Source organism: Paroedura picta, chromosome 5 (genome assembly GCF_049243985.1).
Source record: "Paroedura picta isolate Pp20150507F chromosome 5, Ppicta_v3.0, whole genome shotgun sequence".
NCBI classification, from domain to species: domain Eukaryota; kingdom Metazoa; phylum Chordata; class Lepidosauria; order Squamata; family Gekkonidae; genus Paroedura; species Paroedura picta.
Window position 1 is genome coordinate 108953283 of NC_135373.1, and position 26036 is coordinate 108979318.

The window sequence follows — 26036 nt, forward strand, 5'->3', positions numbered from 1 at the left end:
CCTCAATGGTAAAGGACCGAGGATAAAATATTCACGGATGCTGCACTATGAGTGATCTTAAAGCAGTCGAGCACCTAAAGTCCAATGAGTCAAACCACCTCAGAAGTTTTTAATCAGATGGATTCAAAATTCACTTACAAAAATTAAAGACACTTATAGGAACATATGCTTTTATGCTCTGTGTGGACGTGCTGGGCGGCCACCCTGATTTTAAAAACACCAAGCTAAAAAAATACCTAAACTTCTTTATTAAAAAAGCTGGAATTTCCACCTAAGTGTGACTTCCCCGCTGTAGACTAATATCCCGTTTTCATACGCAAAGGCCACTTATGAGCCACTCCAGGAGTTAACGCAAAAAAGCGATCGGAGGCAGGAGGGTAGGGGTAGGGGCAAGATTCCGGCGGCACCATAAAGACTAATAACAAAACGGATTCCAGCACAAGTCTCTGTGAGTCAGAGCTCACTCCTTCAGACACATTTTGGAATACATCTCCCAGAATCTCCTTTTCCCCAAGAGTGACATATCTAGGCAGTCACACGGTACCCCGGATGTCCTGGCAGAAGTGGTCAAGGATAAGAACTCCCATGAAAACCCATATGGCATACAGGGCTTTGCACAAGGGTCAAACTGCATACTTTTTTCTGCCTTTCACACATGGCTTCTCTCTCACCTTTCAGCTTCTCTTCAGTGTCACTATCGGATTCACTGTTTTCATCTGTGACTAGAAGGAAAGGAAGGAACAGAAGAGATTAAAAACCAAGAATTTGAAACTCTGATCCAAAATTAGTAGGCTGCAGCCCATAGCTGACTTTTCTCCCCTGTGCCTGTGCCTGAGCCTGCCAAGCCCCTGCTTTCCCCCCTGGAAGGTCTTGGGGGTGTTTGTAATTGAGGGCTGAAATGGGATGCTGGGTACACAGAATGCCACGTGGGTATGTCACCCACCAGCAGAGTCAGGCCTCAGACAGCAAGTGCTGCAAGAAAGTCCATTGTGTGGATGGTAACGGGATGCTTCAGAAATACATGAGTCCAGCATATGAATGGATTTCCAATGGCCAGTCAGAAGCCTTGCTGGACAAAAGTTCTACCTGGCCCCGCTCACTGCCTAAAAACAATTGGTGGGTGCCAGGAAAGGCATAGGAAGGTACCATGGCACTCATGGGCACCATGTTGGGAACCACTGCTATTTTCTGAATGGTTCCCCTCATAGGCACTGGTTCCCCTCATACAGAAGTTCTAGGCATGTGCTGGCAGGGGCTCTTGGGAATTGTAGTCCATGGACATCTGGAGAGCCACAGTTTGGCCACCCCTGCTATAGGTGGACATGTAGCATTGTGCCTATGGATTTTTGCCATGGTGACAACTTCAAGAGGGGAAAGGTTAATTCTCTAAACAAGCAACAGGGTCTTTGCTGCACCAACAAACCTAATCCCAAGCTGTTTGGTCCATATAATGGTTACTGCAATACCACCCCCTGCAATTTTTTTGTTTGTGCCCTGATCTGAGAAAGAAATGCACCCTTCTCTCTTAGAGGAGAACTGTACAATAGCCACACTTTACTGAGCCAACCTTCTTTGTGAGGCAAAACCACGCACAAGAACAGAAGAAATAATTGGCAAACACAAGGGCAACAGAAATACCCAGAAACACTTGCATTTGTTCCTGTGAACACAGCCCACGGATTTTGCTTGCTAAACCACTGTCAAATGATTGGAGCCAGGAGTTAAGGATAAATTTTTTTTAAGCAGACAGGATGGGAAAACAGCTACTGCTATTTGCCTATTTCCCCTTCCTGCAGCTCCACGACAGCAGGAAGTAAGTAAGAATGGCTGGATGTAGCTCATAAGTCCTAAATGTGGAAGAGCAAAGATGGTATATGCTCCTCATCACTTCCGTTGCAGTTAACATGGACCTGCGGCATGCAGATAGTTAGCCCATTGTTCCAGCTTAAAGCTGCAGCCTGGTGCAGAGTGCGAGATGCATTTTCGGACAGACCTAACAACAGAATCAGGACAGGGGATAAGAAAAACACTTGGAAGAAGTGTTGGAAGAAGATGATGACGTATGAATGGGAGGTATTTGAAAGATGCTGGGATATCTGTAACCTCCTTCTCAGTGCAACTTGGTATCTAGCTTCTCATTACTAAAGGGGAAGGGGGAAGCTTGACGCGTGGCTGCCATTTTCAGCAGCCGTCCCATGTGCAATTCTTCCATTTAGTAACCCTCTTAGAACGCTGGACGTCTCTAAGGAAGAGCCAGGAACTGGAGTTACATACAGTCCACGGTCCAGATGAGCAAAACCCCCAAGTGCAGTCTAAGCTCCAAGGGGACCTTTACCTCTTCCTGAGCTGTTCTCAGTAGACTGGGACAGCCGCTTGACTCGTTTCTTCCCTCTTCGGGCTTCATAAATGGCGTTGATTTTTAACACCAGCTGCTTAACATAAAGGAGGGGTAGAGTGGGTTAGTGGGCTATCACAAGTCAGGAAAACAAAACATGAGTTTGTCCTAATTCATAATTTCTAATCTCTAATTTCCCCTCTGTTTTCCTCCCATTCAATGATCATCTTTCCACCTTTGCAGCAAATACATAAAGACATGCATGCCTTTCCTCTGTTCCTAATTCAGAGGCAGCTCTGCCTGCCTTTTTTGGGGGGGAAACTGCTATGCCAATCAGTCAAAACTTGCAAGCATTGCATATGTGCAGGTATTTGGAATGCATAATTACTTTGGAGTCATTTTGTTTCTTTTTTTAACCTAGGGACGGAAGACCACTTCCGGTGTTACCACTAGATTTGTCAAACATACAGGCCAGTCAATCATCTAGGGCAGTGGTCCCCAACCTCCAGTCCAGACACCGGGACTGGTCCTTGGATCAGTCGGTACCAGGCTGTGGCTCCTCCTCGTCCCCCTCCCTGGCAGCTGCCCTGCCACTCTGCTGCCGGATCACCTTTGGTGCTCTCCGGCGGCCGCCATGTCTGCGGCTCCCCCTTGGTGTGACACTGCACAATTGCTACTGGCAGCGCCCCCCAGTGGGCGTCAGGAAGTCAGGGGTACCGGCGGGAAAGCAAGTGGAGCAGGGGCTCAGGCAGCAGCAGCGACGTCCCTCAACAAAAGACTCCCCCCCCCCCCAGGCCTCATTAAAATTGTCAAGCATTGACCGGTCCCCGGTGATAAAAAGGTTGGAGACCATTGATCTAGGGACCCTTTCGGTGTACCCGTCTTCAGACGTGAGGCAGATATCTCTTAAGGGAGCAAGACTGTTCTGTGGTGGCACCCAAAATCCAGAATTCCTACACATCCTTCTCTAGTGCCACTGCTACGGACAGAAGGGAATTCTTTCCTGTTCTCTTAAAGGGTTTAGCAATGTTTGAAGTATGCTTTTTCTGGTCCGGCCTCCTGTTCTATAAGCTCTCTTTTTAAATCCTGTCACTTGCTACTTTTTATTTACTGGACTAGGGTCCAAGCCGGTTGCATTCAAGAATACAACGGGTGGTAGATTGGGATGGAGTGGGGTGGAAGAACTCTGCTGATGGCCTCTCCCTGCCCCCAGGACCTGGAAAGGCTGGAGGCAGCTGTTAGGGAACTCACTGGCAGGGGCAGCTCTCACGCAGCGGGGATCTGCAGCCTCCGAGCCTCAGAGGGAAGTGCAAGGAGGAGGGGGTGGTCAGGAGTGGGGGATGGCAGGCGATTGGCTGGCCACTGGACAGGCAGGCAAGCCGGTTGGAGGAGGAGGCACTCAGGGGCAGGACAGTGGGTGTTACACATTGAGTGGCACTTAAGCCATGAGACCAGCTCCTCTTCTAAGCCCTTATCAGAAATATATTATGTGGCAGATGATTTCAATGTTGTTTTTATTGTTTCATGTTTTTAATTATTGTCTTTGACGGCTCTGCATCTGTGAAACTCAATGGCTTGGGAGCCCCAAGCAGCTCTTCCACATGCCACTTGTGGCTCTTCTAAGTACTGTTCCACAGTGCGGCACCTGCCCCATGTTTCAGGAAAGTAGGCAAGGCTGTGGGGCTTCCAGCTTGTTCCTACCCTGAAACCGAAGTTACTGGAGGAAGAGGTAAGCTGTAAGACTCCCTGAAGCGCAGGCATCATGCCAGGGATAGAAGTAAGTGTAGTTCTCCACAAGCCACAGTGCAAGTACCACTGCTCTAAACAAGACTATAAAGGCATAACTTCCAAAGCGACACTGAGGGATGATGGCCAGAACTTCTGAGGGGCTAGGGAACTAATCCTTCCAGAAAAATATCAATAGAATTAGAACAGAAATAAGAGAGATCCAAGATCAACACAGTAAATCCCTCTTCCTAGCTCTGGGAAGCCCAAGTCAGAGGCCGGTCCACGTAATCAGACTCTCTTACATGTGAGAAACTACAGCCACATGGCAGAAGGTTCAGGTACCCAAGCCTGAAAACAGTGATTCTTGGCAGGGTCACCAGCTACCCCTCCTTTGCTTTTCCTGGCTGCTGCAAAACAGCAGGGAAACCCACAGCAGCATCGACATACAATTTGGCTCATACTAACAATCCCTCGTCTGACTGTAGAAATGTACATAGTCAGGGAGGGACTGTGGTTGCTACAATGGGAGAGGGAGAAGACCAGTGGACTTGCACATAATTTCAAAAGCAGATCACACCCACCTGCCGCATACACACATACTTGCAGGTTTTTCCCAGCAACCCTGATGACTTAAAAGGCAGACTTAAAAAAAAAACCCACAAAAGCTCAGATTCACTGAATGCTACACCGGATGGCACACTATGGGGTCAGGCAGACTATTAAGCATCTTGGGGATACCAGTTTCTGAGTGCTGTTAGGACTAGAAAGCAGAGATACACAACTCTCATAACTGACTATATTCTCCCCTTTATAACTCTATCCGTTTCCCTGCCTCCCCCTAAACCGGCAAGCTACCTTAGGAATCTTTCGCCTTCTCTTGCCGTTCTGAGGATCCCCCAAGGAGAAGAAAGTATCGTCGGGGCTGCTAGGCGTGGAAGGGGGACTGATTTTGGAAGGCGAGCCTGTCCCGTCACGATTCAGTTTCCGAACATCCAACAACTTGAAACTACGTCGTTCTGAGTTTTGGCGAAAGAAGATGGGCTTCGAGAGCAGCTAGAAAGATAGAAAGAGGAAAACAGAAGCATCAGAGTCTGATATCCTGGGGAAGATGCATTTCTCCACAGTAAAATGAACTTCAGGCAACGCAAGAGCACAGGACAACAGTTTATAAGAATTCTTGGCCGATTATTGCTGGTCAAATGGAGCAGCCCGTGAAATTTAATCTTCACAGGATGGTCTACGAAGACAATGGGAGAGTCCTCTGAATGGTTTTTGGCATGGCAACAGAACTCCCAGTGGTCTGCTGTAAGAAGCTCGGCCCCATTGCAACAATAACCCCGCTTGCACAATCCGGTGTGGGGCTGGTTACAGAAACAAATCAAAGCAACAAAACCAACCAGCTAAGCGACCACAAACCATTGGATCGGAGAACACAGAAGCTTCTCTATCAGATCGGATCCAAGAAGCAAACAGCCAGCAGACTGCCTGCCAACAGCAGCTACCGGCGGCTTCTCTCACACACGGACGCCCCAGTGGCTTGTGGCCCTTACCCTGTCATTTAGGGATTGGTTCTGTGCAGTAGCAACACAGTGGCCTGGACCTCCTGGGATACTGAGGTTAGCCCTCGGGGTCGAGATGCGGGCGGTCTAAGTTCCGATTCTGGCTCGGCCGAGTCGCCTGCTGTGTTGACCTTCTGAATGCTGAAATGGACGATCTCAGCATCAGCAAAATAAGAACAGGAAGGCACTGTGCAATCAAATCAGAGTCCAGTCGCCCCTTTAAGACCAACAAAGGTTTATTCAGGGCGTGAGCTTTCGAGGGCAAGCAATCTTCATCAGACTATGAACTCCTTACATGACAGGGAATATACAGCAAAAATTAATTCTGTTACATCAGTAGACTGTGTCACACAACCAAATACAGCCAATGATAATTCTTTGTCAAAACAGCCAATCAATCCCCTGGAATTCAGTGTAGTTTACAAAAACACAAGGAGAAACCAAGCTGCCTGTTGTCAGTGATCAAAGGCTTTCACCTCACCATATGTTGCTTGCGCCATCTGTCTCCATACGTTGTGTGACACAGTCCACAGTACCCTAGAGCAGGGGCAGTCAACCTGTGGTCCGCCAGATGTTCATGGACTACAATTCCCATGTTCATGGACTACAATTCCATTTGCTGGCAGGGGCTCATGGGAATTGTAGTCCATGAACGTCTGGAGGACCACAGGTTGACTACCCCTGCCCTAGAGAGCCTATGGCCGATTGATACTAATATACTGATACTAAAATATTAAAATAGTAATATAAGGAAAGGCGATAGGATTTTGCCACCTTTGATACTACAAACTCTTTTTGGAGGATTGAAGGATTCAACCACTGATGAAGTCCATGAAAACGGAATTTATCTAGAAGCCGTTCTGGTTGTTCCTTCTGGTATATAAAAGAACTGTAAAAGAAATTGAATTGTAATTCATTGCATACATTATTACAAATATATCACCTTGGAAAGGTTCCCTTGTTTTCTTCTGTTGATTGTTCATTGCGAACAATCTTTTTTTCTTTTTTTCGTACTGTATTTGGATGTTGTGACCCAGTTTACTAATTTAACAGAATTAACGTTTGCTTTATATTCCCATTGTCACGATGGAAGTTCACAGTCTGAGGAAGAGTGCTTGCACTCGAAAGCTCACGCCTTGAATCAATCTTTGTTGGTCTTAAAGGTGCCAGTGGACTCTGATTTTGTAACAGAATAAATATTTAGCAGTGATGCACCGCAGGGCGCACACCTAGCCAACCTGTGCAGGTTTCCCCAGCAGCTTTGGCTCTGCCCTTCATTCAGAGAGCCTGCAAGCCTCTGTCAGTAACGATGCTCAGCTATGTGAGAGGTTCCGTCCCCATGGCAGGCCATGACACCTCCCTCCTGTGGGCTCCCAGGAAGGGGACACCAAGGGGAGAAACACAAGGCAGGATTCCCCGTCAGTTCTGTCGGGATGAGGAGAAGGCACTTGGCAGAGAGGTGAGTTCCCTTCACTCCCAGCTTCTGCGAGCCACAGGTTCTGGCTGCCAGCTACTACCTACAACCAACAGCTGGCTTCTCTGCTGGAAGCACGAAGGAGGGCTGGCATCGCTCCTTCTCAAGCCCAGGGAACGAAAAGAATTCAGCTACATACCAGTCCCCGCCAGCACTCCTTAAACTGCAGCAATCTGATGCTGTGCACAGCAGGACGTTTCACTGAGCTTTCCAACATACGTTCACAACTTGTATCCCCTTCAAGTATTTGTAAGGGCCCAGCTGCAGCAGTCCTAAACTGTTGGTGAATTGAATAGCTTCAGGGCAATCCTTTCCCAATGAATCCATCCTCATTTTCTGTTCTCTTGCCGGCTATTCATTTTACTGTTTCATGACGACCCCCTTTGCCAGTGATTTCAATAACCTGAATGCCCGTAGTTGTACGTTTTAAGAAGAAGAAGAAGAAGAAGAAGAAGAAGAAGAAGAAGAAGAAGAAGAAGAAGAGTTGGTTCTTATATGCTGCTTTTCTCTACTAGAAGGAATCTCAAAGCGGCTTACATTTGCCTTCCCTTTCCTCTCCCCACAACAGACATCTTGTGAGGGAGGTGAGGCTGAGAGAGCCTTGATATTATTTCTCGGTCAGAGCAGCTTTATCAGTGCTGTGGGGAGCCCAAGGTCACCCACCTGGCTGCATGTGGGGGAGCGCAGAATCGAACCCGGCTCACCAGATTAGAAGTCCACACTCCTAACCACTACACCAAATTGTGTCTTGCATCACGGGAGAGGCAGAATGAATAGGAAATAAAGGGATTTTTTCTAGAAATTTCCAGAATGCTACAATGCAATCAGGGAGAAAGTCAGAAGAGCGATTAGGCAGCAGATTAACTCGCTGTAAGCAAAGCAAAATGCAGAGGGGGTGGGGAGGAAAGGGAAAGGTGAGACATCATAGCCCTGATTCCAGGGATAAAGTTTTCACAAGGGCAAAGATCCCCCTGAAAGGCGACTGGGTTAATAAAAGCATTTTGCAGCCAAAGCGACCTAGCTGAGAGATCCATGCAACTGCGCCAGTTACACAAAAGTAATCCGCTATAAGACCTTGTTCTTACGGGATTGTGTCAGTGAGGGACTCACAGCTGCTAGCCAAAGGAAGAGGAAAATGCCTCATTCCTGGACCACCCTAGAACCCATCAGGACTCTGCAAGCTTAGACAGTTTTCCTTAAAGTCACCCAGGTCAGCAAAGAGGAAATCAATTCCACCGAGGAGTTAATCGAGGATGAGAAACCACATCAGAGAGTGAATCACCCTTTTCGCTCTCTGCCCGACATCGTTTTTCTCACCACCGTCACCCTCTCAAAAATGCCAACCAAAACATTGAACTTGGAGGCATTGGATGCACAAGTCACTCTGGTTAGACCAGGATACCTTTGTGGGTGTGCCAGGAACAGATGATGAAGGGGATGCTGGGAAGTTCAGGACACATTTCTTCCCCAAGCACCGACTGTTCATCTCAATGTCTTCATAGGGGTTCTCCTTTGCTGGCGGATCTGGGAAGGGAAAGGCCCTTGATGAACAACATGCAAAACCATAACACCTTTGATGTGGGTAGAACTCAGGAACTGTCTTTCTGGACCAGGGGGGCTCCATCTAGTCCAGGGGTAGTCAACCTGTGGTCCTCCAGATGTCCGTGGACTACAATTCCCATGAGCCCCTGCCAGCAAACGCTTTCAGAGCGCTTTATGTACCCAGAGAAGCCTGATGTATGGCTGAAGATGCGAGAGTCATGTTTACAAGGGAGTAAGCCCCATTGTCTCTGCCCCTCCTCACCCTTCTTTAAATTGGCCCACAACCCATACAGAGCTAGGGATGGCCACTTTCAAAATCAGCAAAGTTCAAAGAGGAGACTCCGCTGACCCCTGCACAACAACAAAATTGCACCCCAACAAAAAAAAATCTGTCTATGGGCCTGTTTGGCTGTATTTTAAACCTGGGAACTGTTTTTTGGGCTTTAAAAAATGTACCGTAACGTTTTTGTAGCTTACTGGTGCCTTATTAGCCACCTTGAAACTATGTGCAGAAGGCAAGGTATAAATATTAAAAAAATAAAAACGAAAACGTTCTCCCTCAGAGTAGGCAGATCGGTATCTGGTGAACCATTTTTGGATCAGCTTCTAAGGGTGTGGTTGAGTAAACTGTGAAGGTTTGCCTTGTATTAAAATCACCGCACATGTCCGTGCTGTTGTGTTTTGATCTTCCATGATTCATCTGCATTTTATATAATTGGCCAAAGGAGTCTGCCAGCATTTTGATCCTGTTCTAGCTGCTGGCAAAGAGCTTACAAACACCAAAAGGAAGGAACGGGGCAGGAAACCCACAATCAGTTACTAGCAGCTATTTTCATTAAACTGCGTGCCAATCCCCAGGCTGCTCCAAAACGGATTAAAACAAACCTATCAGTCAAGTAGATCAAATAACCCCTTAACCAGTTTTGCAAGATCAGAGCGCTTTATTGCTCCCAGTCAGTACCCATCCCCCACCACGGCCCAAGTTCCTACCTAGGATATCTTCATAGACGTTTTCCTCTGATAAAGTGCGCGTTAAGGCCAGCTTAGTCTGAGCGTACCAATCTACCCGTCCATTTTCTGAGGACGACTGCAACAGGTCTTCGAACTCATAAGACTTCCTGTGGCATTTGGGGGAGAGGAGCAGAGGGAAGGGGGAGGAACAACTTGAAGGAGGACAATGGGTGACTTTTAAAGGACCGGCATAAACGTGAACCCCTTACATGCCTGGTCATCAAATGCTTCACATGTTCATTCCATGCTAAACCAGCCAAGCATGATCTCTCCCCTACCCCCACCCCCACCCCCCATCAAGAACATAAAATTATCCTTCGCCAACCAGACACACCTCTAGAGATGCCAGTCCCCAACCGGGACCTTGGGATCCTATGGTTTTACAGTTCATCTCCATACCTAAGAGACCAGTTTCCCTGAAGAAAATGGCTACTTTGGTGGCGGGACTCCATAGCATTAGACTCCACTGAGGTCCCTCCCCTAAATCCCCACTTCTGGCTCCACCCCTAAAGTCTCCAGGTATTTCCCAATCCAGAGCTGGCAACCCTACCCTAACTCACATAGTCTCAATTTTGCTTACATACATAAGAAACTAGCTTGGGCAGGGAGCAGCTTGTGTCTGCCTTACAGTAGAAGTACCAGAGGGTAAGCAGCCCTGTCTTCACAAAGGCTATGATTTTCTCTCTCTTCCCAAAGGAAATATTTCTCAGTTCAGAAGAAAAAACCCTGTGCCTAACTGCCCATACTCTGTTTCACAAAGACAAACCCATTCCAAATTCCCTACAACCAAACTAGGCATTCCACAATATGAAGGACTCTTGGTGTCTAGCAAGGACCACTGGATACCCTTCCTTCCTCCTCCATTGTAGTACTTAAAGCATCCAAACATGTGCTAAGAGGCATATCCACCCCTGGTTAATAATTCCTCTGTAGGGATAATAGGGGACTTCATGACCATGCAGCATCAAGGTGAGCAATACCTGTGGTCCGCATTGGCCTTATGTTTTCCATTCCTCAGTCTTCTGCTGACGGCTGACGGGGGAGGCGAAGAAGGGAGAGGAGGGGGAGGAACAGAGGGCAGAGGGGGCAAATTTCTCTTGTTCCTAACTGGAGGGACCCATCCCTCTTCGCCCTCATGCTTGAAAGTCCGCTGGGGCTTGGGGAGAGGATTGATAAAAGGTTTCTTCTCTGGCAGTCCTGGTTCTGTGTATACGTTTTCCTCACTGCCCGGTTTGCATTTCGTACGAGACGATTTCACCTCTTCCAGAGTCCCAAAGATCGGCTCGCTAGTTTCAGAGTCCAAAGGGATGAGACGCTTCCCAAGCTCCAGTCTGTTAGCAGTTTCCTGGCCCTCGGAGGGGCTCTGCCCCTCATCAGTTTTCTCCTGCAAGCAATGCGGAGAGTAGTAAGTACCCGGTAGCTGAGGATGTAGCTCTGCGGACCCTCCTTTCAAGGCCTGTTCCAGCTTCTTGACCTGGTTCAGTACTGACAAGTTCTCCTTCTGGATATCCTTCAACTCACTGCCTTTCCCAGCACTGGGATTTGGCTCCTCTGTCCTTAACTTCACGTCTACTTGTTTCTCAGCCGGCTCCCCAACACTTTTGGGAGTTCCAGCTCTTCTCTCGTTCTCTTGGCTTGCCGCTGGCCACTTTATAACCCTCTTTGAGTTCACCTGACTCTTCGCCACACTGTCCCTGGTTATTTTCTCCACCACACCCAAAAACGTACCCAGCTCCTCTTTAACTCCTCGTTCTTCTTCCTTCCAGGCGGATGCCGGAGACGGGCTCTCCTTTTTCCCTTCCCATTCTGAAATCTTGTCTTTGATACTCAAGGGCTTATTCTTCAAACCGGCTTTCCCAACAGGCCGCAAGTTCTGAGCACCTCCTATTTGCTTCCTTATAATCCTGCTGCTTTCCCGTAGGTTGAGATCTACCGACGGATCACTAATGATCATCTTGGAACTGAGCATGTTCTGCTGAAAACAATCCAGCCCCGGATCCAGCATCAAGTTCTCTAGTGCTTTCAGCGTTCTCTTGGCAACACAAGATGGCTCCACTTTGTGAGTTAGCCTTGGAGAAATGTCTTCTCTCGCCTCTGAGCACTTTCCTCTTGAAGTCCCACACCGAAATCCCGTCTCTGGAGTTGTAATATTTAAACTTACAACCTTGATCCTGTGCAAAAAGGCAAAAGACAGAATTAGAAGAACCAGAGAGTCTTATTCTCTATTCCGATTTTGTTATAAAATTATGCCCAATAATTAAAGGAGACATTCAAGTTGGGTTTTTTTAAAAGAATCGTTACAGGATTTTACAATTTGTTTTCTATGACTTCCACCATCACCATTTTGTGAAGAAAAAGTGATAAGGGGAAGGGAGCAAAGCATGATGGGAGGCTGTCTCCATCAGACCCAGATGAAGAAAGCATATTGTGAATTTCAGCCTGGGAAAGGAGGGGAGGAAAGTCCGAATGTGGAAAGCCTAGAGTTGACTCACAGCATCCAAAGGAAATCCAAAGTGAGGCTAAAACAAGGTATGCCTCCTAATGTGGAAATGGTCCGAGAGAGGTGTGACATCACTTCCAGGAAGTGAGGTCATGTTGTTGCCCATGACTCCTCCTATCTCCTGCTGGTTGCCAACCCTTGTCATGAGACATCTTAAAGGCTAACGAATTTCCATTCAAGCGTGAAAACTTTACATGGACTTCATGGACTCCACTTCATCAAATGCGTGAGGATTGATTGATTGAGGAAATTGATATGCATAAAATGGGATTTTGTCTGGGAAAATTTATGCTAAAATTAAAATGTGTCAGTCTTTGAGGTGCCATGAGCTTTGTTGTTGTTGTTTGCCGCTACCATCATCAAAGCTGCTACCCCTCTGGAATATGTCAGCAAAGATTTGAGTCATCTAAATTAACTGTGTGTCTTCTTCTACTTACCTCCATACTAATGCAATCCCCTGTTTGGGATGTTATGGTTACTCAGACCAATTAAATCAATTTTGTAATTTACTCTGATCAACTCGTGGGTTGTTCAAAATATGTGCATAAACTTTTCTATCCAGGTATCTACTAGGTCACAAGGTTATGCATATATGTGAACTGCCTGGTTCCCCCCCTCCCCGATGCTATTCCTCTCACAATTTTGACTGCGTGCAAAAACTCTGACATTAACTGGACTGTACACAGAGACAGCCTGCAATTATTTTTGTTTCAGGGATTAAGGGCCTCAAAGGACCGGCAGGACTGGGCAAAGGGCTGCAGTCTTTGCATAATATTTATTTCCACGTGTAGTTCTGCCTTTGTTCCATCGCAGAACCCTATGTGGGGTATGCAGGGGCTGCCAGGAAGTCTTCCATGAGCAGACTCAGATCTAAACCTATTTTGGATCAGCAAGGTCACTTTATCCTGTGCCCATTTAGTGCACAAGGATTTAAAACAGAGGCTGAACATACCCATGGACTCAGCCACCCAGAATACAGTTGGATGACTAAACTTCTTTGGGATAACAGAAGATATGGATAATTGGGAAACGGTCTAGCTTCAGAAAACTCTTGAATTTCTATAGACTTTCGTTTCTTTTTACATATACACATCTCTTTGTTTCAAGGGTTTTTTAATTTAAAGCAACGTTAGCACATCAAGCTTTTACACATTTTCTGAGCAATAAATTCCACCAACTTTGTTGGTGCTTATGCTGGAGACAGACAACAATGACTTGGATCCTACCACTCTGCTCAGCAAAGTCGGAGGCCTTCCTCTCACACTAAGGAGCCACCCTCCCACTTGAGTGGTTCTTCTCCTCAACAAAAAGGCACTTGGCCTGGAGGAAGGGTTTCAGGTTTTGGTGACGCACGGCTGACCAATAATCTGATAATAATTAATTGCAAACACACTTTCCCATGGTGCACATATTAGTTCCTGATGCCCTTTTCTGGATTTTGGTCAAAAGTGGCTTTGTAGGTTTGAAGCAATTCAAAAACCCATGAACAGAGAAGATGCTAAACAATGACTATGTTCCCCACTAGCGAAAATGTGCCTGTCAGATCAGCTTTGATGCTCTGAGCTGGCATGCATCCCCAATTCTCCCCCAAGCAAGTATTGCTTAGCATACCAGCCTCAGAGTCCCATAAGATAATTGGCAGTCATCTTTTAGAAGCACCATTAAGAGCTAGCAAGACTGTGTTTCTTCCCTGCCCAGCTCAGAGGGGAAAAAACCCCACAATGCATTGAAGATATAGCTTACCTCTCGATAGATTTGCAAACCCTGGTTTTAGCCTTGTTGCTCACGTTGGCCACTGCGCTTGCCGTCATGGTGTCAGCACCTGCCATGGCTGCAATTCACCTGGGAGGAATGACAGCAAAACCGTTCATAGTTACTGCCACCAACAACATGGCTTACATGCAACAAGAACAAACATCCAAAATCTCCTGCCCTATAGAAAGTCAGCTTGGTGCAGTGGTTAGGGGTGAGGACTTCTAATCTGGCGAGCCGGGTTTGATTTCCCCACTCCTCCTCCACATGCAGCCAGCTGGGTGATCTTGGGCTCGCCACAGCACTGATAAAACTGTTCTGACCGAGCAGTGATATCAGCGCTCTCTCAGCCTCACCCACCACACAGGGTGTCCGTTGTGGGGAGAGGAAAGGGAAGGCGACTGCAAGCTACTTTGAGACTCCTTTGGGTAGAGAATAGTGGCATATAAGAACCACCTCTTCTTCTTCTTCTTCAGTAATATCAGGGCTCTCACAGCCTCACCCACCTCACAGGGTGTCTGTTATGGGGAGAGGAAAGGGAAGGCGACTGCAAGCTACTTTGAGACTCCTTTGGGTAGAGAATAGTGGCATATAAGAACCAACTCTTCTTTTTCTTCTTCTTCTTCTTCAGTAATATCAGAGCTCTCTCAGCCTCACCTCCCTCACAGGGTGTCTGTTGTGGGGAGAGGAAGGGGAAGGCGATTGTAAGCTGCTTTGAAACTCTTTCTGGTAGAGAAAAGCGACATATAAGAACCAGCTCTTCTCTTCCTCCTCCTCCTCCTCCATAATTTACACACATCGATAGCTTTAAATGTCATACTCTTTTCCACACGCTTCAAAAAGAACCCTGAGAATCATGGCTCAGTGGCAGGGTGGTGGAGGAGAAAGGGAGGTTTTAGGATCATTGTTTACTATTCATTGCATGGCATGTGTGCTCTATAGCCAGGGGATCCTAAGATTGTCCGGCTGCCAAGCAAGAGACATTCGGAAGTGGTTTGCTGTTGCCTGAACCGTGTCACGACGTCTGTACTCCTTGGAGGGCGTCCTTCCCAAGTGCTAGCCAGAGGCAACCCTGCTTAGCTTCTGAGATCTGACGGCACCTGGCTTGCGTGGGCTTTCCCGGCCGGGTTAGCTTCTAGGAGCACCAGAGATACCGTTTGGTTCCGTGCTGGTAGGATCCCAGAAGCCTCTGATAGTTCTGTGAACTGCTGTGTGGACGGCACATCTTTAAGAGCCTTCAGCAGTCATAGCATAGCATCTCAGGATGCTAAGTTCAGCACTAAGCAAAGAGACGAGTATTTAGCTCTCGTGATTGCCAGCACTGGCTTAAGAGCATCCACATAAAGCCTGGCCAGTCTCACAGGCCAGAGGAGGGAGGGTGGAGCGGGACAGCCAGCTGTCTGGAACAGGTTTTCGGTGATCTGTGTAGCCTTTCGACTCTATCTATTCATCTGTGACTCTTCTATCACGCCCTTCCTCCAGGGAGCCCAGGGCAGTCCATGTAGCGCTCCCCACCCCCAACTCTACCCTCTCAAGAACCCTGTGAGAAAGGAGCTTTAAAGAAAGTTAATGGGCCAATGGAACCCAGATCTTCCCCATCTCAGAGCAACAGTAATCACTGCACTGCATGGGTTTCTTCCTGTGGCCAGCGTGCAGTGCAATGGTCTCTCCCTGTGGCAGGCAGTCAATGCCCATTGCAGTAACCCGACTGCAAAGCCGTTCACAGCAAAGCCGGCCACGCCAGGATTTAGGACTGATGCTTTCAGAATCCAAGCCAGCTGGCGAGGCCTGCGTTAGAAGCTGACTTTGTATAATACCTAGCAGGACTGTGGTACATAGCAATTAACACCAACCGCTCGTAGTCCTCTTCCAAGGGAAGACATCTGATCCCCTAAGGAGTTTACATATTCTTGGCTTCCCGCCGACGTTTGTGTAACTCGTCTTGCCAAGTGAACCCGTAAAAATACCAGCGATCGGGGAAGAAAACAGAGCCTCCTACAGTCGCTACTTATTCCTTTAAAGAAACGGGAGATCCTGGATCTCCCCATGACACATCTAGTTTGACCCCAAGGAAAGATGTGTCCACAGCAGGCAACAAACTGGGATGCTCATGCACATTAACCGCACAATGGTCTGATCAGGCGGAAAGGCTCCCAAAATGGCCCAAGCTCATTCCCAGGGCACCGTGACATCATCCACAGTGCCTTAAGGTCAAGGGTGAATACTGGCTCTCAAAAAGTCTTCTCACAAAGGGTCGTTTAGGTCACTGTTCATTATTCCTCCCAAAGCAACTTCTGTTCCTTGTTTGGCTGGGAGTACTTCAGCTCCCCTTTCAACATAAAAGAGAGAGAGGGGTTTTTTTTTTTTTGCATTGCTTTGGAAAGCAGCTGAGGGTCTCTGGGAAGCCCCCTCTTCTCTCTCTCTCTCCCCCCCCCTCCTGTCTGTGCTTTCTCATTACTTTTCAAGAGGGCATTATACAAAGCTAGTGGGCCCAAACCAGTTTTCTGTGGCAGGGGAAAAGTTCATTGTTCTTTCACAATACATAGGGGGGGGGGAAGGGGGGGAGAAACCCGAAGCCCCTGGAGCCTGTCCACTTGGCAGATCTTTTTAGAGGCGCTCCTGCCACAGTTGGAGCCTAGCAGAAAAGCCAGTACAGTTAGCAGCTCTTCCAGCTTTTGTGCATCCAGAAGAAACAGTGGCCTCATTTTCGAGATGCCAAGTACTGAGAGGGAGCAGGGAGGACGGCAAGAATAATCCTGTGTTGCTTTTTGTGCTCCTTCCCCCAAATGACTGTAGCGTGAGTAATATTTCCAATACAAAGCTAGAACACTGGCAGATTACGGTACTTCATTCCCGCTGGGATTTATCTGGTGCAAGAGCCAATGAAATGAATAAGATGTCAATAAGACACAATACTTTGGGAAACAAGCAAAAAATTCATAAAGCACATGGGGGGGGGATGAATGGAGGAGAATGAGGTGCAGGATGGATGGTGTTGCCTCTGCATACAAAATAGCAAAATGAAAGTGCAAACAGTCTGGACCCGGCTTTCTCAACCAGGGTTTTGTGAAAAAGGGCCTTAGAAAGGTTTCTCAAATGGTTGGGAGTTAATTAATGTTGATTAATGATGGGCCCAGAAAGCATGGGAAGGGGAGAGGCCATGAGTGAATGCCCAGCTCCGCTTCCCAACCATATTCTGCTCAATTGCACCACTTCTGGGGTTTCTCAAAGGCTGAAGGGCATTTCAGGGGGTTCTCAATGTTAAAAAAGTTGAGAAAGCCTGGTTGAATATCCCTGACTCCCAATTGGCAAGATGTGAATGACAGCCACTTAGATAATCTAAAGGCAACTGAGGAGTAGGAATTGAACCCAGGATCAAGCATAACTCTCTGTCCATAGAGAATGTGTGTTACACCCCTCAAAGGTGCACATTCACACAGTGACTTGGTCGCCCTTTCCTGGCAGTGTGCATGTACAAAAAAGTAGCTACATGGGAGGGGCTTAATCACCGCACTCGCTCTTCAGACTGGGATCAGGGCATCAAATTGTAGGAGAAATCCTCACATGACCTCTCCAATCATAAGAGCTCCCCACCAGGATGGGACTGGGATAGTGGTTTCTATGCCACTAGGAGTGTATGTTAGAGGAAGAAGCATTGGCTGTCGGAGATTTTACTGCATATTTCCAACAGCTTTTTGGTGTTGGATCTGCAGCACCATCCGAAGGGGCGCATCCCGTTTTACTGTGACTCTGAATATTTGGGGCAGGAGTCAAAGCACTGTAAGAAGTCCTGGGGACAAGTAACATCTGACTGGTTGGGGGAAGGAAGTCTGCAAGGGTTGGAATAACCACGCTCCCCCATACACCCCCATTGTCACCTTCTTAATTTTGTATGGGAAATTTAACAAACACCACAAGGGCAGCCTGGTGGTTATTTTTCAAGAGGTATAAATGGGCAATAAAGTAGGGCAGGATGCCAAGTCCTAGTCGAAGACCTTCACTTTTAGGAATGGGAGGGGTTTGGAAGGAGACAATACAGCCACCTGATATGGCTGCAAGCTGTCCAGAAGAAAGCCGGTGCTGTATTCCATAGGGTGGACAATGGGGGAAAGACAGAAGGGGGGGGAGGGAGGAGGGAATCCACCAAATTCCTCTACGCTCTCTTGCTCACGTGCACTCAAAGGCACTAGTTTCCCAGGGTCACATGATGGGGGGCTTCTTCCTGCCAGGCAGAGCTAGACCTCGCCATGACCCTTCTCTTCCACACATGGGTCCCTGCCCGTTGCTGTGCTTCCGAAGAGGCGTTTGTTTACTGTCCTATCATTGGCATGCAGGAAGCGGCCTTGAAAGGAGCGGTAATCATCTTTCGCCAGCAGTTACCATTTGGCTTCTTGTCTAATTTCAGCTCCACCTTCCTTCCTTCCTACTCTCTCTCTCTCTATCTCTCTCTCTCTCTCTGTCAACACTGCCATTTAAAATAAATGCACCCCCCCTCCCCAATATAGTAATGGCAAACAGAAGCCCCCAAGAAATACTGAGGACCCACTTCTTTTTGGAGATTGATGAATACTCTGAGAGTAACAGTGACCATTTCTGCACTGGAGGTTTCATGCCAGGCTGCAGGCTGGAGTCTTAGTCATGGCAGGTTGCCCCACCTCTTCCTGTACCCACAAAGGGGAGCATTTGGCCTGGTGCACCTCATCTGCCCCCGATTTTTGCTCCTGCACGGGAGCTGGGGCAGTGGAGTTCCCAGTGCATAAACGGTCAGTGCGGCTACATGTTTAAGCACATTGTTCATCATCCCCATGTTTTTGTTTTTGAAATGTTTGTGTGTGGTGCAAAGTCCATCTCTCCCAGATACATGATCTTGACTCACTACATTCACATTCTGCTTTAGTATTTTTTCCCCAATTCAAATATTTTATTGTGATATCAAACAAAATATCCATACCCATCACTAATCCATCAATTCATCAATCCAACACTCAATCACAAATAACTACAAATATACATTCAAGATTTCTCTCCTAGTTCTAAACCTAAATCTGTGACATAACTATGCTTAAAACCTGCTGTTGCTATGTTAAATTTTACATTCTGCTTTAGTATTTTCAGCTGGTTCTCTCTTAAATATATGCAATCATTCTAATTTTTTTTTAACCAAGGCACTGAAAAAGATTCCTGATTAACGCATAACTCATTAAGGCTTTGGGAATGATCTTTTAAATAAGACAGGCAGCATCGTATTGTGGTTAGGCGTGTTGGACTATGATCTGGGAGACCCAGGTTAACTGTGATATTTACTATGTAACTGTGGGCTAGACATTTTCTCAACCTAACCCACCTCACAGGGTTCTTAGGTTTGTAAAATGGGGAGGGGCTCGAAGGGCAAGATAAAATAGATAGAAAAATGCATACTCCGTTTGTCCTGGGCCTAATGCCAACCAGATTTCATAGGGTAACCTTCTAGCATTATGAGACAGGAAAAAATATTTATTTAAATCATTTATATTCCACCTTTTAGCCCAATGGCAACCCAAAGCTTCCCACATAATTTCCCTCACTTCAGGAGGGAAGGGAGGAAAGAAGGCCTGAGAGAGTAGGAGTGGCCCAGGGTCACTCAGAAAGTATCCATGACAGCCTTTCTCAATCTTTTTAACTGTTAAAAAAATCCTGGAACATTCTTCAGGCTTCGAGAAATCCCAGGAGTGGCGCGATCATGCAGAATATGATAACATAGCTGTGTACACGCCCACCCGGGGCCCCTCCCCTTTCCATGGCCTACAGGCCCATCATTGGCCATGGGGGGGGGCAGGTCAGGATGACCATATATGGTCATATCATCCAATAAATGTTTAACACATTTTTAAAATATATTAAAAATACATTAATTCTCACCCATTCCTACTTTTGCTCAGTCTTCTCTTGCGAGGGGAATCATGCTTAATGTGGCAAAATCATTTCATGTGATGAGGGAAAAGGGATGACAGTTGTGACCTAGGATCACTGTGGGGGTAGTCCGTAAACACCTAGGTTCTTTAAATGAAACCAAATGAATTGCATCCAAGCGTACTAAAAGAACTTGCAGATGTAATTTTTGTGCCTCTGTCCATTATTTTTGACACTTCTTGGAGAACAGGTGAAGTGCCAGAAGATTAGAGGCAGGCAAATGTTGTCCCCATCTTCAAGAAAGGGGAAAAGGAAGATACGGGTAACTATCAACCCGTCAGCTTGACATCTATAGCTGGCAAGATTTTAGAACAAATCATCAGTCGGTTCTTAAGCAGCTAGAGCGGATGGCGGTCATTACTAAGAGTCAGCATGGCTTTCTCAAGAACAAGTCATGCCAGACTAACCTTATCTCTTTTTTGAGAAAGATCCCTTGCTAGATCATGGGAATGATGTGGACATTGTTTACCTTGATTTCAGTAAGGCTTCTGATAAGGTTCCGCATGATATTCTTATTGGCAAGTTGGTAAATTGCAGTATGGATCCTAATTCTGACAGATTGCATGAACAGCGTGCTTGTAAATGATTCATCTTCTTGGAGAAGAGTGATGAGTGGAGTACCTCAGAAATCTGTCTGAGGCCCTGTGTTGTTCAACATATTCATAAATGATTTGGATGAAGGAATAAAGGGTTTTTAAAAATAAAATTTGCAATTGATATTCAATTGGGAAGGGTAGCAAACACACCAGACGACAGAATTGGGATACAGGATGCTTTTGACAGGCTGGAAAACTAGGATAAAATGAATAAAATGAATTTCAGTAGTGAAAAATGTAAAGTTCTGCATTTAGGTAGGAAAAATCAAATGCATCACTATAGGATGGGTGAGACTTGTCTTAGCAGTAGTAAATGTGAAAAGAATCTGGGAGTTGAGTAAAATAGAACATGCACTGAACATGAGTCAGCAGTGTGACTCGGTAGCTAAAAAGGCAAACAGGATTTTAGGCTGTATTATAAGAAGTATACTGTCCAGATCATAGAAGATGATGTTACCACTTTACTCCACTCTAATTAGACCTCACTTGGAGTACTGTGTTCAGTTTTGACCACCACAACTGAAGAAAGAAACTGAAGCTTGTCCAGAGGAAAGCTATGAAGATGGTGAGGGGTTTGGAGACCAAGTTGTATGAGGAAAGGATGTGAAAGCTTGGTCTGTTTAGATTGCAGAGAAGACGACTAAGAGGTGATAAACAAAACCCCATCTTTTTAAACCTTGTCTCATAGAGAAGCTGTTTCAATTCCTTCACTCGTTTTATTTTCCTGCTACTCTAAGACACCCCCTTTCAGAAAAGGCCAGAAGTTCAAGCTGAATTCAGAAAAAAAGAGGCACTGAAGATCATATTGCAGCTTTACATTGGTTACTGGAGCATACAAGTGAGTTTCAAAAGAAATTTAGCTTGTGTTGCATAGATTACAGCAAAACCTTTGACTGTGTGGATTATGAAAAGCTCTATGGTTGGCTTGAAATGGATATGCCAGAGCATTTGATTGTTTTGATACGCAAACTATACACTGGAAAAGAGGCCAATGTCAGGACAGAAAACAGAGAAACTGAAGGATGCATTGTCTCTCTTGATCGCTTCATTCTTCATGCAGAACCCATCGTAAGGAAATCTGGATTAGATTTAGACGAAGGTGGAGTGAAAATTGGTGTTAGAAATGTTAACAATTTGAGATAAACGAATGACAACACATTACTGACAGAAAACAGGGAAGATCTGAACAACTACTGATGTTAAAGTAAAAAGCAGGGAGGTGCTTTTTTAAAATCCGACCCGGCCGCGCATGCGTGGCATGAGCGGCCGGGGAATCGCCCTCCCTGTCGCTGCCGGTCTGCAGCCTGGAAAAGATTGCGGACCACTGGTTTAGAAGACAAGAGCCATCAGAAAAGGCAATACTGATAGGAAAAAGGTTAAAGGCAGCAGGAAAAGAGGTAAACCAACATGAGATGGATCAATGAAAGAAGCCAGAGTCCTCAGATTGCAACACCAAAGCAGGGCTATTAATGATAGGGCATTTTGGAGAACATCAATTCATAGGGTCGCCATACGTCGGGTTTGAGGTTTTTCTCTTTGTTTGCTGCTGCCGCTGCTGCTCTAAAAACCAAACTTTCCACTGCAACCTTCCCAAGATTTCTTTTGTGTTTCGAACAGTGGTCGAGGGCACATGCTCACATCTTTTCTGGCGCCCACCAAATATTTCTAGAAAGTGTGCGGGACTCTTACCAGTAGGACTTTTGACTGGCCACTGAAGATCTGATCTGCTGTGTGGATTAAAATAATATTGCTTCAGTGGCAGCAGTCCCCACAGGGTTCGTTTTATTCTCTCTGATCCTTCTTTCCCAGTGCATTTTTAATTGCACTCTCTTCTACCCTGCACTCGGGCTTCCTCTCTGCATGAAAATCACACCTCCCATCTATTTCCCTGCTTGGGCACCCCGTGTCAGAATTCCAAAGTCACCCACAAGCTCAGAAGGGCTGGGGACCCCTGGCTTACTACAACTGGTCCATACACCTCTGAATAAATTTACAGTCATTCATTTAAAATTTTTCTGAAGACGCCACAGCCTATTCTAAGCAGTGCCTCCAAGAATGCCTTGCTTGTTGATGTTAACAAGCCAGTTTCCTCTCCCTCACTTATACATGGATGTCTATCACTACAGGCGTAGACGATCTATATAACGTTAAGGTTCTCAGCATCTCCAAATGCTTGTTAAGATACACAAATTGCATCACCGCTCCAGATCCCGTGAGGACTGCAGACTTCAAAGTCTGCAAACTACACAATATGTCAAAATAAGAGAGACAACAATAAACTTATATGTAAAGGGCGGATGTGCAGAAGACAAGTGCTAACAGGATAACCAGGAGCAGAGCCGGACTCCCGTCTGAGAAGTTCATTGTGAAGCTCCTTCCATCTTTTTCTCTATTTACAGCATTTCCTGCAATGGGGGAAGTATATCCATCAACTCTTGCCAGGGTCTGCCTATAGAATCCTGGCCTTCCACTCACACAGGAATACACACAAGTCAGAAGACTCATTTCCTCCGTGATCTTCACAAAGAGCAGTTTGACCTATATTGTGTAGAGTCAGAAAGGATGGAGCAGAAATTTCCTGAATAAGCAAATTATTTTCTCCGGGTGATCTAAAAAAACAGCAGGCCTTGAGGTGAATGAGAGGAAGACCCAAAAGAGTGAGACAGTCCTGTCCCAAGGGGGGATTAATGGGGAAGGAAGGAGTCCAGAGCCAAGTTATTAATTTATTTAACAAAACACTTTCAGCCTGCTCTTTTGGCACAAACCCCGTGGAGGCTTATGGTATTTTTTCTCGATACTTTATAATGAAAACGAATAAAACAAGATAACTGAGATTAGTACTGAAGCTCACGTAGCCAATGGACTCACTTGTAGAAAGTTTTATTTAAAAAGAGAGAGGATTGATTGATTGATTGATTTGATTGATTGATTTGATTGATTGCATTTGTATACTCAGGGTGGTTCACATAGAATGTAACAGAACAGTACATCAGACTCACTGATTATAATGAATGAAAGGTAACTGTAATAACAACAATAAACAGAGAAAATAACATTCTGCAATGAACAATATAACAGGCCCATGCATGGTCCAAGCTGTCACATGGGTTAAGGGAGGGGGGATCAGGGCCCATTAGTTGTTATTTAGTTTTAGTTGACCTCAACCAAATGCCTGGTGGAGGAGAAGCTCCCTTTTGCAGGCCCTGTGGGACTGTTTTAAGTTCCGTTAGGGCCCTGATCTCCTCTGGGAGCTTGACAGAAAAGGCTCTGGCCTTGGTTGAGGTCAAGCGGACTTGGGGCCAGGGATTAGTAGTTGGTTGGAGTGTAGAGCTCTTGGTGGGACATAAGTAGAGAGGCAGTCCTTCAGGTACACTGGGCCCAGACTGTGTATGGCCTTGAAGGTAATTACCAAGACCTTAAGCCTGATCCAGAATTCAACTGGTAGCCAGTGCAGTTATTGGAAGACAGGCCGGATGTGGGACCCCCATGGTGTTGCTGTGAAGAACCTGGCTACCACATTCTGGACCAGTTGCAGTTTCTGGATCAAAGTTAAGGGTAGAGTGAGTTGCAGAAGTCTAACCTGGAGGTGACTGTCGCAAGGATCACTGTGGCTAGGTGTTCTGGGGCCAAGTAGGGCACTAGTAGTTTGGTTTGGCAAGGGTGGTAGAAAGCCAGCCGGGCTACTCTTGTGACCTGGGCCTCCATGGAAAGGGAAGCATCCTGCAGCCTTCCTGGGAGCTACTGGGAAAGGAACTGATCAGACTTCATAGATGGAGGGACATTACATAATTCAGTGGCCCTGTCACTGAAAAGGTCTTGTCAAGGGGGGGGTGCCACCCACTGAAATTGGATGTGTGAAGCAGGGCCCCACTAGATGATCTCAGCATCTGAATAGATTCATGGGGGGAAAGGTAGTTATGTTCTGAAATACTGACAACAGAGGGTACCGACTGAACAAGACGAATTCCAGAAAATTGTAAATTGCATCATTGGCTCTCGCTATTTGACGGACACAAGTGAAAAGACACGCTGTTGTTTTCATCACGATGCCATGTGCAGATCAGCCCATGCACAAATGTTCGAATGACAGAATTAAGAAGGCACTCATGGACCATCAAGAATCTGCACTCAGCCTTTGAGGGGGCCGCTGGGTATAAGCGCGATCCGTTCTTCCATTGTGGATCACTGCAGTAAGCTGAACTGTGCAGAAATGGCAAAAAAAAAAAGCTGCATGCACTACATGCTGAAAATAACTATTAATTTCTCAGACATCCTTCAGCCTTTGCCAGAAAGTAATTAAAGTCTTATCAGCAGGATAAACAAGCTTAATATTAAGGATTTAGGCATTAAAAGTTCTAAAAATTGTGGATTTGATAGGCATCTTCTTGAGATGCTGAAATAAGAGCGAAGAAGAAGAAGAAGAAGAAGAAGAAGAAGAAGAAGAAGAAGAAGAAGAAGAAGAAGAAGAAGAAGAATTGGTTCTTATCTGCTGCTTTTCTCTACCCAAAGGAGCCTCAGAATGGCTTACAGTCGCCTTCCCTTTCCTCTCCCCACAACAGACACCCTGTGAGGGAGGGGAGGCTGAGAGAACCCTATTACTGCTCGGTCAGAACAGCTTTATCAGTGCTGTGGGGAGCCTAAGGTCCCCCAGCTGGTTGCATGTGGGGGAGCAGGGAATCAAACCCGGCTCACCAGATTAGAAGTCCGCACTCCTAACCACTGCACCAAGCTGGCTCTCCTATACCAAGCTGGCATTCCAATTTCATGAACAAAAACTACCATTAGATGGAATGCACAACTTCATTGTACATTTTTACTCTACTCTTCCTTTAAGGAGCTCAGGATAGAGGACACAGGTCTCCCACTGCTTTTCCTTCACTACAACCCTGTGAGGTAGGTTAAGCTGAGAGTGTGCACGACTGAGCCAGGCTCATAGCACAGTGAGGATTTGAAACTGGGTGTCCCAGATCCTAGGCCAGCATTAAAGGTCCCCAACCTTTTGGAAGCTGTGGGCATCTTTGGAGTTCTGACATAGTGTGGAGAACACAACCACAAAATAGGTGTCAAGGGAGGCAAAGCCAACCACACACCCAGAGGAAATCCAAGGACAGAGAAAAATAATATTTTTTTAAAAAGAAAATCTACTGGAAAACAGGGAATTAAGCAAACACTGCTGCAGAAGCAATGCTGGCCTAATCTGCACATCCAAAGATTTCTCCAGTGGCCAATCAGAAGTGTCTCCATCCACTCTCTGAAAAAAAGTTTGGTGGGTACCAGGTAAAGGTAAAGGTATCCCCTGTGCAAGCACCGAGTCATGTCTGACCCTTGGGGTGACGCCTTCTAGCGTTTTCATGGCAGACTCAATACGGGGTGGTTTGCCAGTGCCTTCCCCAGTCATTACCGTTTACCCCCCAGCAAGCTGGGTACTCATTTTACCGACCTCGGAAGGATGGAAGGCTGAGTCAACCTTGAGCCGACTGCTGGGACTGAACTCCCAGCCTCATGGGCAGAGCTTTCAGACTACATGTCTGCTGCCTTACCACTCTGTGCTACAAGAGGTTCTGGGTACCAGGTAAGGTGTCAGCAAATG

The 26036-nt window shown here is 46.4% G+C and overlaps 1 protein-coding gene across 2 annotated transcripts in view; it reads right to left on the reverse strand.

Moving 5' to 3' along the window:
• DENND2A (DENN domain containing 2A) overlaps positions 1–26036 on the reverse strand; it is a 73113-nt gene that overhangs the window by 21478 nt on the left and 25599 nt on the right. Inside the window, exons 2-8 of one of the 2 annotated variants that reach the window (XM_077339849.1) lie at positions 13893–13991; positions 10630–11820; positions 9629–9756; positions 8499–8620; positions 4919–5116; positions 2336–2432; positions 672–722 (exon numbers count right to left, since the gene is read on the reverse strand). In XM_077339849.1, the coding sequence (XP_077195964.1) occupies positions 672–722; positions 2336–2432; positions 4919–5116; positions 8499–8620; positions 9629–9756; positions 10630–11820; positions 13893–13978 (1873 nt within the window). In that variant the 5' untranslated portion in view covers positions 13979–13991. The remainder of the gene's footprint in view (positions 1–671; positions 723–2335; positions 2433–4918; positions 5117–8498; positions 8621–9628; positions 9757–10629; positions 11821–13892; positions 13992–26036) is intronic. The other variant, XM_077339850.1, reaches the window with a different exon arrangement.